Consider the following 12,389-nt stretch of genomic DNA (forward strand, 5'->3'; position numbering starts at 1 on the left):
GTCACAATGTGTTCTTAGAAGTTGTAAAACCACAACGACAAAATATGTSCAACATATTGTGTGTTGAATCAGCTGCAGATGGCATCTCCACATAAACTAAACTACCTGAAACTACTTGACTTACCTGAAACTACTTGTTATAAAGTTCAGAAAGAACAAAAAATTAGAACGCTAGTCAGGAAGACTTCTAACTTCAAACTTTGYTCCCAAAGATAAATTGCCAAAATACCAGTGGAAACATGTAAAAAGCTGCTSAGCAATTATAAGGAGAGTGCCTCTAGCATCAGTGGGAAGAGTATAAATAATTTTTATGTGCCATTTTTCTCAATAAAATATAAATAATTTTAGTTTTTTCTAAAATTGATAATCCTTTTATATTTATTTTGAAAAATACMTAATTTGCTTTGAAAAATAAACATCTTGGTTGAATAACAATACATTTAAATCAAAATCTCCCAGGGGTATGAATAGTTATGGACTTAAGCGTGATTGAAAAAATGTGGCKCATGTCCTACCAACACAAATGTTAACATGCTAAGTGCTGCTGGAATATTTTGGCAACARACAAAAACCATGTAAATAATGACAATTRAAAACATTGAAAAACAGTTCTTCTGCACTGTTCAGTAAGGCAGATGATCCATGATGCTGTGGGCTTTTTTCCAAAAGCCACAGGAGCCTWACCAGAGTGCAGGGCAATTTAAACTCCTTGAAATACCGGAGAACATTTTAAGTAAAAATATTTCAGAATACTGAACAGTAGTCATCATGGGCTCACAGAAACAAACAAATACTCATATTTTATTAAAACATTTTTTGTTTGTTTTTTTTGTCTTAGAGTTATCTAAAACAGATTTTGGATAACACTGAAAAAAATGAGTCATAAGAATGGAAGACAAATAAAAAGCCACAATCATGAGTCAAATTTTTTCATATTTATTTTTAAAAATGAGTAAGCAGACAGTTTATGTGTCCAGTGAATACCAAAAGGTGTGTAGAGCAGTGCTGAACAGTATTTAACCCTTTTTTAATATATCTCTATTACAGATTCTTTTGAGCATATCAAAAGTTGAAATATTGTCTTATTGTCTTTTTATTACAGCAATTCATTTTAAACACTTTTCAACAGACAGGAAGTAAACCAATGACTACAGMAGTGTGATCAGTTTTAAGCAGCACGCTAGGATTTTGGATGCACACAACTACTACCTTGCAGAAACATGAGTGAAGAGGTGATAACGTTAAAATGCACCAGCACCTAAAGGGCTGATTGKTTGCTAGACAGAATGTGACTGATAAGAGGAGGCGCTTCAAGCATTTAACACTTCCTCTGCTTCTTTTATCTTCTTCTCGATCACAAACTTCCTCCTCTCGCAAACTCCTGAATTCTTCACCTACTTTTTTTTTTTTTTTTGCCTCCCCCTAAACATTATGAGAATTTGCTTTAATTTCCTCAGATGCTCTCCTCTGGTAGCATTTTCATCAGAAAACACAAGAAAGACAGAAAGTGTRAGAARTTTAAGTGCGTGTAGGATATTTGACCGATTTAAACAATGAGACCAGCTCATTGTCTCCCACCACAGAAGACTAGATCATTGCTTTCACCTTCACTGTGGCTCAGACAGAAAAAAAAATTAAATCATGAGGTTCTCAGTTTCAAACAAAAGGTCAGAGAATTGCAACAGAATCAATAGAAATAATATTGCYGAGGCATAAATGTGTAATAAAATGCAAAGTATTATATTTCATTCATACGAGACTGGTGTAATTATTCAAGCCAGCCATGTGATGAAAGGGAGCGAAAAATAAGCTGAGTAGATGAAAGAAGAAAACACTGAAAGAGGCAGAGAGGAAGAGGCAGGGGCTGAAAAGGGAGAAGAGTGAAAAAAAGAGCAAAAAAGATGAGGAGACTGAAAATAAAGGGGACAGATGAGGTCTGAAATGCTCATCTGATGTGTGTCCATCTTCTTCTCTACAGGCAGAGCAGGAAATAAAAATGCAGGGTTGAAGGCACATCTATCTGTCAGTCTCCGTTAGTCTCAGCATAATTACTGTGAAATGACAGATATCTATGACTTTAAGGAGGGCGGCTGGAGGAGAAAGAGGTGWGTTTTTGACTCAGCCAGCGAGTCACACACATCTATTTGTAGCCATGTGAAAAAATGTAGTGTAAACCTCAAAATAAAAGATTTTTAAACCAAGGAAATTGTTTTGTCTTTCTGTAATACTGCAACGCTCCAAACGGTGGACATATGTGTAGAAGTTTAGTTTCTTCTTTGTTTTCATGCTGGTCTACAACACCTAAAGTTTTTAAAAAAACATCCTCAYAGTCTCAGATCTTATATTTCAATGGTAAATTACAACTTGCAGGGGTATGGACCCTCTCCCCCACCCTCATGTAGCTTGAGCATGAATATGCATTCAGAACGGCCCCTCCAGCTGCTACATCTCAGTCTCATTWGGGTACCTTTTACCTAATAGGATCTCCGCAATTTGCCAGTGATTGTAGAGAGCAAGCCATATAGAACACGCTGCTATTGTCCTAAAGGCACAGACACAAGTGAGACCATTACTGACAAGTTACCAGGACAGGATTTCACCATTTAGCACACAAAATCAACACGTCTTTAAATATTAATGSCTAAAAATGAGGAAACAGCTGCTTAAGCTTGAAAGTTAAGACAATAATTGTGTTATTTAAAAGCTGTGCAAAACAGAAGCAGACTACATATGAGCATCAASATTTCTTAGACTCGTTTCTTTACAAAACAAAAACAGCACTCTGAGTCGTTTGTTTCCATTTTTTGTCTTGTGTGATGGCCTGTAATGCTGTGACGGTTTTCATTTTTGTTTGACTGGTCCTTTAAGACAGCTGGCAGCTCGGTCAGTCACCGGGTCAATTAGAAATGCGTCTCCTTCTCTGAGATGGTGGATATTTTGCCATCTGCTTTAAGTTTGGCATCATTGGCAGCGTAAGGACTGAGGGCAGCGAGTTTGCCTCTCATTTTTAGGTCAGGGCTGGGAGTGGTCAGCTTCTTCATTCTCTGCAAAGAGTCAGAAAGAAAGATGTGTTAATTTTATACACCACGATGATCACGGCATAAAGTGTTGCTCTGGTTGAAGTTACAAATATACAGAGGTTCCTCTGGGCTTTTAGGGTATTTTTTTGAGTTTTCACACGACATGGCAGCTTTTGAACTTTACTCCAAGGATGCCCATGTTTGGCTCACAGATGCTGCAGAAGTGTGGAAGTCTGTTGAGCTAATCAAATATTACTCTCAGTAGACTTGGTTTGATTGTGGACCAGTATCACAACATTTATTTGGTAACATTTTCAGCTGGTGCGGTTTGGAATGTGGAATGTGTCAAACAATCCAGAGTAATTGAAAAACTTGTTCTCCCCCTTCGCCGATGGTGGCGCTGCACCAAAAACCACTGAAGGAAACTTCAGTGGCATAACTTCTTTCTTCACAAAATGTAAACACAAATGGAGCCGTGTCAGATTTTAGAGGATGCGGGACTTCTCATTTGYCTTTGGTAAAAGACCACAAGCCATTTCTCTCTCTTGCATTATATTCTTCCATTTGTTTTGGTTGCATTTACCCAGAATTCCCTGCATTCTAGTCCCACTTCCTGCTTTTGGAGGGGTCTCAGGTCTGCRTCGACATGCATATGCAACCGAACTGAGACCTAGGTTTTTAAGTGAACCAGAGTTTGCTTTTTGGTCCACATGAATTGATTTAAACATTCAACACCCCAAGCAAACCAGACTCTCTATAGCAAACATACTAAAGTTTGATTAAYGCGGACTAATGTGAATACACCCTTAAAGTGCATTGATTATAATATATCACAGTACATATTTAACTTTGATAGAAGAACAAGTATAGCTGTTGTTCTGACACAATTTATATATTTATTAAAAAAAGCATCTTGTGAAAAAGTTTGAAATTTCTATGATATAGTAAATGTATTGGAAGCCATGTAGATAAGGCAAATATCTATGAATTTGCCTTAATAAATAMWTTTTTTATTRTAATAGCAAGATTTTCCACATAAAAAATAAGAAAAATCCAACCCCTTTTAGAGTACATTTATTCAGGATGGAAGAATTTTACTTATTAGCTTTTTTAAGTTGAACAGATCTTCCAGGGACATCTCGTATAGTGTAAATATGACATGAAACAAAAATCCACTSTAAGCTTCTGACTATAAACTAGAAGAGAATCCAAGTATGTTTTGCCTATGCTCAATGAGCAGGATGTTAGTAGATAGGTAAAAAAAAAAAAAAAGTCACCAAAGCTCACAGTCAGAGAACAGCATCATCAAGTCTCCAAAAGAGTAATTAGACCCCATCTATATGCCAACCATCTGTTCAGAAGAATCCAACAAATGTAATGATAATTAAGGAGAATGGTGATTGTCCTTTCTTGTTTTTTTCTTTACCTCAGAAAAGGTCCCAGGAGTTTTCCAGATCATCCAGATAATGCCCAGTGGGATACACACCATGGAGGACATAGCCATGAACCAGCCGATACCGTAGCCCCAGTCAGGATAGATGTACACGTTGTTGTACTTCAAAGGCTTGTATTTAATCAGGAAGAACAGGAAAATTCCCTGCATCAACAAGAAACACATTGTTTGCAAATCATAGTGAAAACATGGTTTTAAATAACAAGGATCTACCTTCTGGGTTTATATACTTTTAATGTAATGGCACACGTAGTTCTTGGTTAGTCACTGGTGGATTTGGGTATAGATTAATAGGAGACAAGAAGAAAAAAGGGGACGCAGAAGTTACTGGATAAACCAAGTTAGACATAACGGTAGATTTTAAAATGTTACATATATTTATTTAATAACTTCACTAATTAAGGGATTAGTAAAAATATCAGACTATTGATAATAATAGACAAATTGCAAACAGTTAAAATATTTTTAAGCATTCTTTTGGAAGCTACTGGTGTATTTTTTATTGGTACATTTTTATTTTTAAAATAACTGTACGCCGTTTGAAACTAATACTCCATGCGAACCAAGCTATGAAAAAACAAATCTAAGTCATTTGAATTCTGTCGCTTGCCACTTGTGCGCTCATCTATGTGTCGTCTGCTCTTATTCATGCTCTTACTCACAGCACAGATGCCCGGGGTCAGGATCATCCAGCACCATTTGATCAAGACGAAAGGTTTGTATCCAATCATGTCCTCGATATTTAGGTAGAATCTGTCGCCTCCTGCAAGAAAACAAGTCTCACTCAGAAGATTCTGCATGCATCATCAAAATAACGACATGACTGATGCCTCTTGACAGCTCAACGTTGTGTAAGGCTACGTTTCTGACTTGATGTGAACAAAATGTTTTTTGAAAGTTAACATCAAGAGAGCCAGAGGCGTTTTGTGATGTTCTGTGTAACAGCAGACTTATTTAGCAGAATTTTTGTCATGAATTATGCAATTCATGACAACAATAATGTTCATGTATCAAAAATTTCTACATGCATACTTTCTTTTTAGTCATTACATAATGTCCATACAGTATTAGATAACTTTATATAAGACAAACTTTAGCAGCAAGTCAATATAATTTTTTTATTTTTCTTACATCCTAATAACCTGATTTATACGTAATTGTGTCATAATAAATGAATGCTGCATGTGTTTCTGTGTATTCTCCAGCAGAGGGCAGAAAAACAACATTCTTGCAGTAAGGAGAGTGAAACTTGCTTTGCTCAAGTCTCTCCCATAAAAAACCCAAACTTGGCAACATGAGTCAGTGGTAATACAGAAAAAAAAGAAAAAAAACTAGTAGTATTTCAGCTTTAAAATCTCATCTTACCATACACCCAGCCGATACATATGGACTCAAATATGGCCACAAACAGCAAACACATCCCGCTGGCTGCATATGCATCAAACAGCTGGAAGACGTACATTCCTCCCTAATGGAAGGAGACAGGTGTCAGCTTTTCACACGAACATCAGCTGGGCGAAACACATTAAGGGATTTAGAGGCTTCTGAGGACGTAGATTTAGMCTAAACATGTTTATACTTTATACTGGTTTCACAACAGTGTGACGGGTCGGCATCTACAGATGTTAAAATTAGTCTACAAAAGAAAAATTATGATCAATTTCAAGCCAAACCTKCTTTTATATAAAACAACAAAGSAATGCCTATTCATACTGCTGCTAACTTGTTTAATAATTATAAAAATGTATATAATATCATATATAACATTTATTAGTTGTGATTTTATGCTTTTATGCAAGATTTAAGCAAAAAAATTGAGCCTGCTGACTAGCAGAGCRCAGCAAACSGTGGTGGAGAACCAGCTAGGGCTGCAACTAACGATTATTTTCAGAAACAATTATTATTCTGATGATTAAACAACACAAAATAGMACATTYTACACATTTTTATATCTAATCACTTGAATCTTTTTATACAAATTTAGAAGTACATCAAAAGATGCAAATAAGTACATAATTCAATTCTTTWACTAAATAAGAAATAAACATTTTAAATGTAATMATACAGCATTTCTTAAGTGAATTTGAGCTGGGCAAAGATAAAAATGTGCTACTTGAGGAGTTTTGGGTAAAACATGTTTACAAATATCATTTTTATCTTAAATGAAAAAAAACATATATATATCATAATCATTGCTTTGAATATGTTGTTTTTTCAACAAATAGCCTCTTTTTGAGTATGTATATGCCAATTAACGATGACTCAATTACTAAATTAGTTGATGATTATTTCAATAATCAATTCATCAGAAACAGAATAATCACTTCAGTCAGAAACAACAATGTGCTCTACTAGCATTTTCTCTGGTATCTTCTTGCAAAGCATGTAAATCATAGCAATTGTGAGAAAACCTGTGACTTTGAGACAGAAACATATTAAAACATTGATTTATGACTTATATCTACCATCGCATAGAGCTGGAAACCCTTTGACCTCTATCAGATTTTACAACTGGCTTCTTGTAACACTTTACTTACAATAGTTTCATRGAAGCTGCAGAGAACGAATTGAGCGGAGGTGTTAATACAGAGGTCAGACCCCTTAAATCTGCTGCTCCATAACAACAAACACAGGAAACATACTAAACTTTAACATTGTATTGAATTCCTGAGTTTCCTGTTTGAAATGGATCAACAACTGTAAAATAAGCTTATGTTGAGATTGCCTTAGGTTATTATTTTTTTTATTGTTTAGAATATACACATCTATCTATCTATCTATCTATCTATCTATCTATCTATCTATCTATCTATCTATCTATCTATCTATCTATGGTAATCTGTTTTGACATGGTTTACTTGGTTGAATGAAAATAATTTCAAATATAAATCTGAATCAATTTGAGCTTGACTATATAAAGATTGCACAAAGACGTATCTTAACAAATCTTACCTGTAAATGATGATGTTGAAGATGATGATGATGATGATGATGATGATGATGATGATGATGATGATGTTGAAGATGATGATGATGATGATGATGATGATGAAGATGATGATGATGATGATGATGATGATGATGATGATACAGATTATGATTATAATGTTGATGGTGCACATATTTTACAATAAATATCACAACCAAATAAAAAACACAAAAAGCAACAAGATCCAAACAAAAACTTAACATTTAGGATCAGACAAGTTCTACTGAACTTACASCATGTGATGTAACTTCATAAAAAAGGAAATGAAACAGAAAAGAAAGGCAGGTATGTAAAGCAACGGCTCACTGCAAAATTATTTTTTGAGGTTAACTTTAAACTCGACAGTTTCTAAGGTTTAAAAAGCTGATAACTACTCTAAAGATACCAGTCAGAACTATATCGGTGTCTTACCTCTGTACACATAATGAGTCCTATGAGGAAAGAGACTATGGACATGCAGAGAATCAGCAGCTCTCTGCGGTAACCCTTTCTGAAGGTCTCTGGGTACATGTCCACAACAGCTGTCACTAAACTCTCCACACACACAAACTGAAAAACAAACAAATCAACAAATACACAGTTGATTCAACTCGCACTTTATTTTGTGCCATGATATATATTGTGTTAAGTATATGAGGATGTAAGGGTATTAATAAGTAAKACCATAAAAACATGACATAATGTACAGATRACATACATAATAAATACAGTATGACTTATTTAAAGCAATTGTTGAAACCTTATGTGATACAATTTTTAATTGTAAAACAACAAGTTGAGAAGACTCAAAGAAATAAACCATTATAAAGTTGAAGGGTTGAACATTGTGGCAGTTTACACTGGCCTGGGYCATTTTGTTTCAATAAATCTATCTAAAATTAGTTATGCGTAAACATTTTACAATGACCTTTAACTCTAGTTATTTCACATTCTTTCATTAAAAATAATTTGCATTTAAATCTGACATAAACTAATTAAATTAAAATGAAAAAGGAGAAGCAATTTGCTTTCAGCTTTTCTCCAGTCAGATGGAGTCACTGCACCAGTTATTGATGCTTCTCCCTAAMAGTCTAATTACACTGAAAAAAATACATGCTGTCAAAATTATCCTGAAAGTTGGGCAGTAGTGGCAGCATTGTTTTTACTCAGAGTTTAAGTTTTAATCTATAATAATCCATATTATTATTATGCATTGTCTTATTTGTTCAAAGTGAGGTTTATTTGGGTTTGTACAATCCTCCAATCACAAGATTTATTCTCACCTGACTGTCCAAGCCAAGGAAGATCAGCATCATGAAGAAGAGACAAGCCCAAAGTGGAGACAGAGGCATCATAGTCACAGCTTTGGGGTATGCAATGAAAGCAAGACCAGGACCTGAAACAAAAACAAAAAGATCCAAATATGATTCACTGTTACTTGGTTTCAGGACACAGTGAAAGTTTTGCTTACGTTTTGATTCTTTTGTTTGTAGGTTTGAAAGCCTTTTCTCACTTTTGATTGAGACATTGGAGTTGGATGTTATTCAATGTTTTYTCTAATTACTAAACAAATGTTCAATGTTTGACYGTGTCAGCAGAGAATCATTACTTTTACCATGTCTTTACTGCATTCATTTATCTATTCTGCATCTATTTTTTTATTTTAAATTTGAGTTTCAATTGACTGTCAATGCTCACTGAGTGTCCCTCAGATAATTGTTAATTAATAATTAATCMAAAAACAAGCTATCAGCTGAAACATCTGGGAAGTTGAATCTTTTTTAGTGGGATTTTGCATTAAGGTACTGTTGMCATTCAAATCCTCTGATTGAGAGTGAGAGAGTGACAGCAATTGGASGACCCGGGAGTGGGGAGGAGCTCATGCCACCCCCCACAAGTTGCTGCCCTGGGCTTTTGCCCAKGTTGCCCATATCAGAAACCACAACTGATACATTGTATGACCCCAGGAAATTAAGGGTGTCTTCACATTTGAAAGTCCGGTAGACACAGTTCCTTTAGTGACCAAAGTTTCAACATTAGTYACATTTTCGGCTGGCGCTGTTCGCTTTCACACTGCGCTGTGAAACGAACCAAACCCTTTGAGCAACTTGTTCCCCCTCTCTTCTGTTGTGGCACTGCACCAAGAACCACTTAAGTTAGTGACACAAAAGCATCAGAAGATATGATGGCATCAGAGCTCACTTACACATCCACCCCTCCCAAAATGAACCAGATTTTCTAGGCAAATGGACTAGAGTTTGATTAAAGCGGACAAACAGGCCTGGTGTAAATGCACCCTAAGTCAGAAGTGCATAATGTGTCTCCTCTAAAAGCCTAATTCATTGGCTCAGCGACAGAAATAGGAGGATCAACATTATGTTGTTTGGGAATTATTTTCTGACAGTTCTGGAAATAAAGTCTTATCTGAAGCATTAAGTTCATCATAGATGTATTTTAAGACAAACGTCTCAATTCTTCTCTGCTCTGTCACATTCTCTAAATTATTCATGATGAGTTGAATAAACCATAATGCAGCATTTTAAACACTTAAGTGAGGAGTAGTGAGTTATATAACCTTGGAGGGTTAATCTAGTTTAGCACAATATGAGCATCAAGACTCACTTTGAGGTTTACCATATCTACAGATTCACATCATTTTTTCTGAAAGTTTGTTACGCTGTTGTTATTTTTGAAGTATTATGTTACTTTATGTTCTCTCACCAGATTCAGCCACAGCCTCGATGGGAACATTTTGTTCATAGGCCATGAATCCCAAAACAGAGAAGATGGCRAAACCTGCCACGAAGCTGGTACCGCTGTTCAGACAACACAGCATGATGCAATCCCTGAGGAGYAGAGCAGACAGGCAGAAGAGGTGATAAAACGATTAGCAAAAGAAGTACACTTTTTTTTTCCCCACTCGGTCCCTTTTACTCTATGTTTACATACATATTATTACCTGTAGCAGTTGTTGTTGTAGGAATTGTAACTTCCAAGAGCAGTGAGACAGCCCAGGCAGATGGCATAGGAGAAGAAAATTTGGGTTCCTGCGTCCACCCACACCTGTTAGTAATATCAAAGGTAAAGAAACAGCATAAATGTAAAATGAACACATTGAAAAATGTTTCACTCGGGTAAAAATATAGTCCTCTTAACAYCTGATGCCTAATATAGACTGACATAAATCCACCTGGTATTCTKCAAAAATGCTAGACATAACTAAGGAAAATAATATATAGGAAAATAGGCTAGGTACACTGCAGTACACAAGAAAGAATCTAATAATTTATTGCTGAGTCTAAAMATTAATTGTTGAATCAAACCTCRACCTTTGAATATTGCACATTAATCTACCCAAATGACAGGTTCAAACTGAAAGACAGTGAGGATAAATTCAAGACCAATACATAATCTGCAAGCACAGATTATATATTCTGCTAGGAGAGAATGAAGGGAAGAGGCTAATAGGGTTGACACACATCTTTATTCACATCTTTTTGGTTCTATAACAAACATATCTTCCTATTGCTCTTAACCTATTTATTTTGAAAGTACAAGTTTTAACCATCAGAATTAAAACTTCATATGATATCCTACTTTACATTCTAGATTCTGCATCCACCTCGTAGAGCAGATGCATCCTCCAGGCATGCAAAGAGTCAAAATGTAACCATTTAACTCCAGCAGTCAAAAGAAAGAACATTACATTTATGACACTGCAAACTTTTCTCTTAGCTTTATATATGAAATGTTATTGATATCATATAATGTGATTTCAGTTTGCTACAGRTACCAGAGGTCAAGATTTTGTTATAGAAGARCTTTGATGTAAATTTAGCAACAATRTAGCACATCTAAATAAGCACATGTAAATAAGCAGYCAAAGACCAGGACGCAAATAGCACGAAATGATAAACAATATTCTCAAGTAACATTTATTATGATTCACAGTAGTCCAACAACTTATTTTAGAGAACTTTTACTTAYTAAAAAATGAATATGARTTAGGTTATATTGGAACAGTATATTTAGCTCAGAGCGCTGAACAATGAAGCGAATAATTCAGTTTTAATAGGTGTGAGCTGAATTCAGACCTGCCACGTCTTGCCTGAATATAAACAGCATAACAGATTTAAACTTTCAGAAACCAATGCCTGTTATATTACTAGTCTATTGCATAGTTTAATGACAACAATATTACAAGTCCTTCGGCACATAAAGGACGACCACGTTTCTTTCTATAATTTATTTATAAATTATTGAAGCACAAAATTGAGACCTTACTGCATTACTCCCTAAGATAAGATTTTAATTAAATAGTTTCTAGAAAGCGTTTTTACGCTTCCTTTTTTGTTGCAGCAGTGACTATAATGAAATACTTTTTTTTTTTTTCTTTTTTGCTGGACACAAAGGAGCAGTTGCATAAATCATGGATTCTGAAGGAAGTCAAAATCTTTCAGTGGCTAAAAATACACGCAGGGGTGAAAGTAAGAGGGTACGGCAGGGTACTGCGTACCCCTAAAAGATTTAGCGGGGGTACGCAGTACCTGCAAGAGAGTGGGGCGGCTGTCTGCTAAAAATCAGTGGGTTCACTGTGCAGCCATGAGTACGCCCACTAATCAGCCGTGACTGATTCGTTTCTCAAGAACAATCTAAAACACGACTTAATCAGGACCAGCACGTCCTCCTCTGACTCCTTATCAAAACATTCATAATTTTATCAAAGAACAACAACAACAACAACAAAAAGTCAACAAAACGTTKTCAAATTAATGACCCAACAAAAATAATAATCTCAGTGATTATTGTTTCAGTAAGGTGTTGTGCAATTCTGTGCGTTTTGTTTCCATTACCAAAATAACCAGCAGAGCAGGAGTTTAAAATTAACTAATCAACCACGCTGTATTCGGGGGAGCGCATATTAATGATCGCAAAATAAATATCAAGC

The 12,389-nt window shown here is 35.4% G+C and overlaps 1 protein-coding gene across 1 annotated transcript in view; it reads right to left on the reverse strand.

Annotated features, from left to right (window-relative positions):
- Positions 1-920: 920 nt before the first annotated feature.
- slc6a11b (solute carrier family 6 member 11b) overlaps positions 921-12,389 on the reverse strand; it is a 27,672-nt gene continuing 16,203 nt past the window's right edge. Inside the window, exons 8-15 of the mRNA XM_008408539.2 lie at positions 10,401-10,504; positions 10,163-10,287; positions 8,725-8,837; positions 7,874-8,011; positions 5,839-5,941; positions 5,136-5,236; positions 4,447-4,617; positions 921-3,044 (exon numbers count right to left, since the gene is read on the reverse strand). Coding sequence (XP_008406761.1) covers positions 2,901-3,044; positions 4,447-4,617; positions 5,136-5,236; positions 5,839-5,941; positions 7,874-8,011; positions 8,725-8,837; positions 10,163-10,287; positions 10,401-10,504 — 999 coding nt within the window. The 3' untranslated portion in view covers positions 921-2,900. The remainder of the gene's footprint in view (positions 3,045-4,446; positions 4,618-5,135; positions 5,237-5,838; positions 5,942-7,873; positions 8,012-8,724; positions 8,838-10,162; positions 10,288-10,400; positions 10,505-12,389) is intronic.

The sequence above is a fragment of the Poecilia reticulata genome, linkage group LG5, assembly GCF_000633615.1.
Source record: "Poecilia reticulata strain Guanapo linkage group LG5, Guppy_female_1.0+MT, whole genome shotgun sequence".
In the NCBI taxonomy this organism is placed as follows: domain Eukaryota; kingdom Metazoa; phylum Chordata; class Actinopteri; order Cyprinodontiformes; family Poeciliidae; genus Poecilia; species Poecilia reticulata.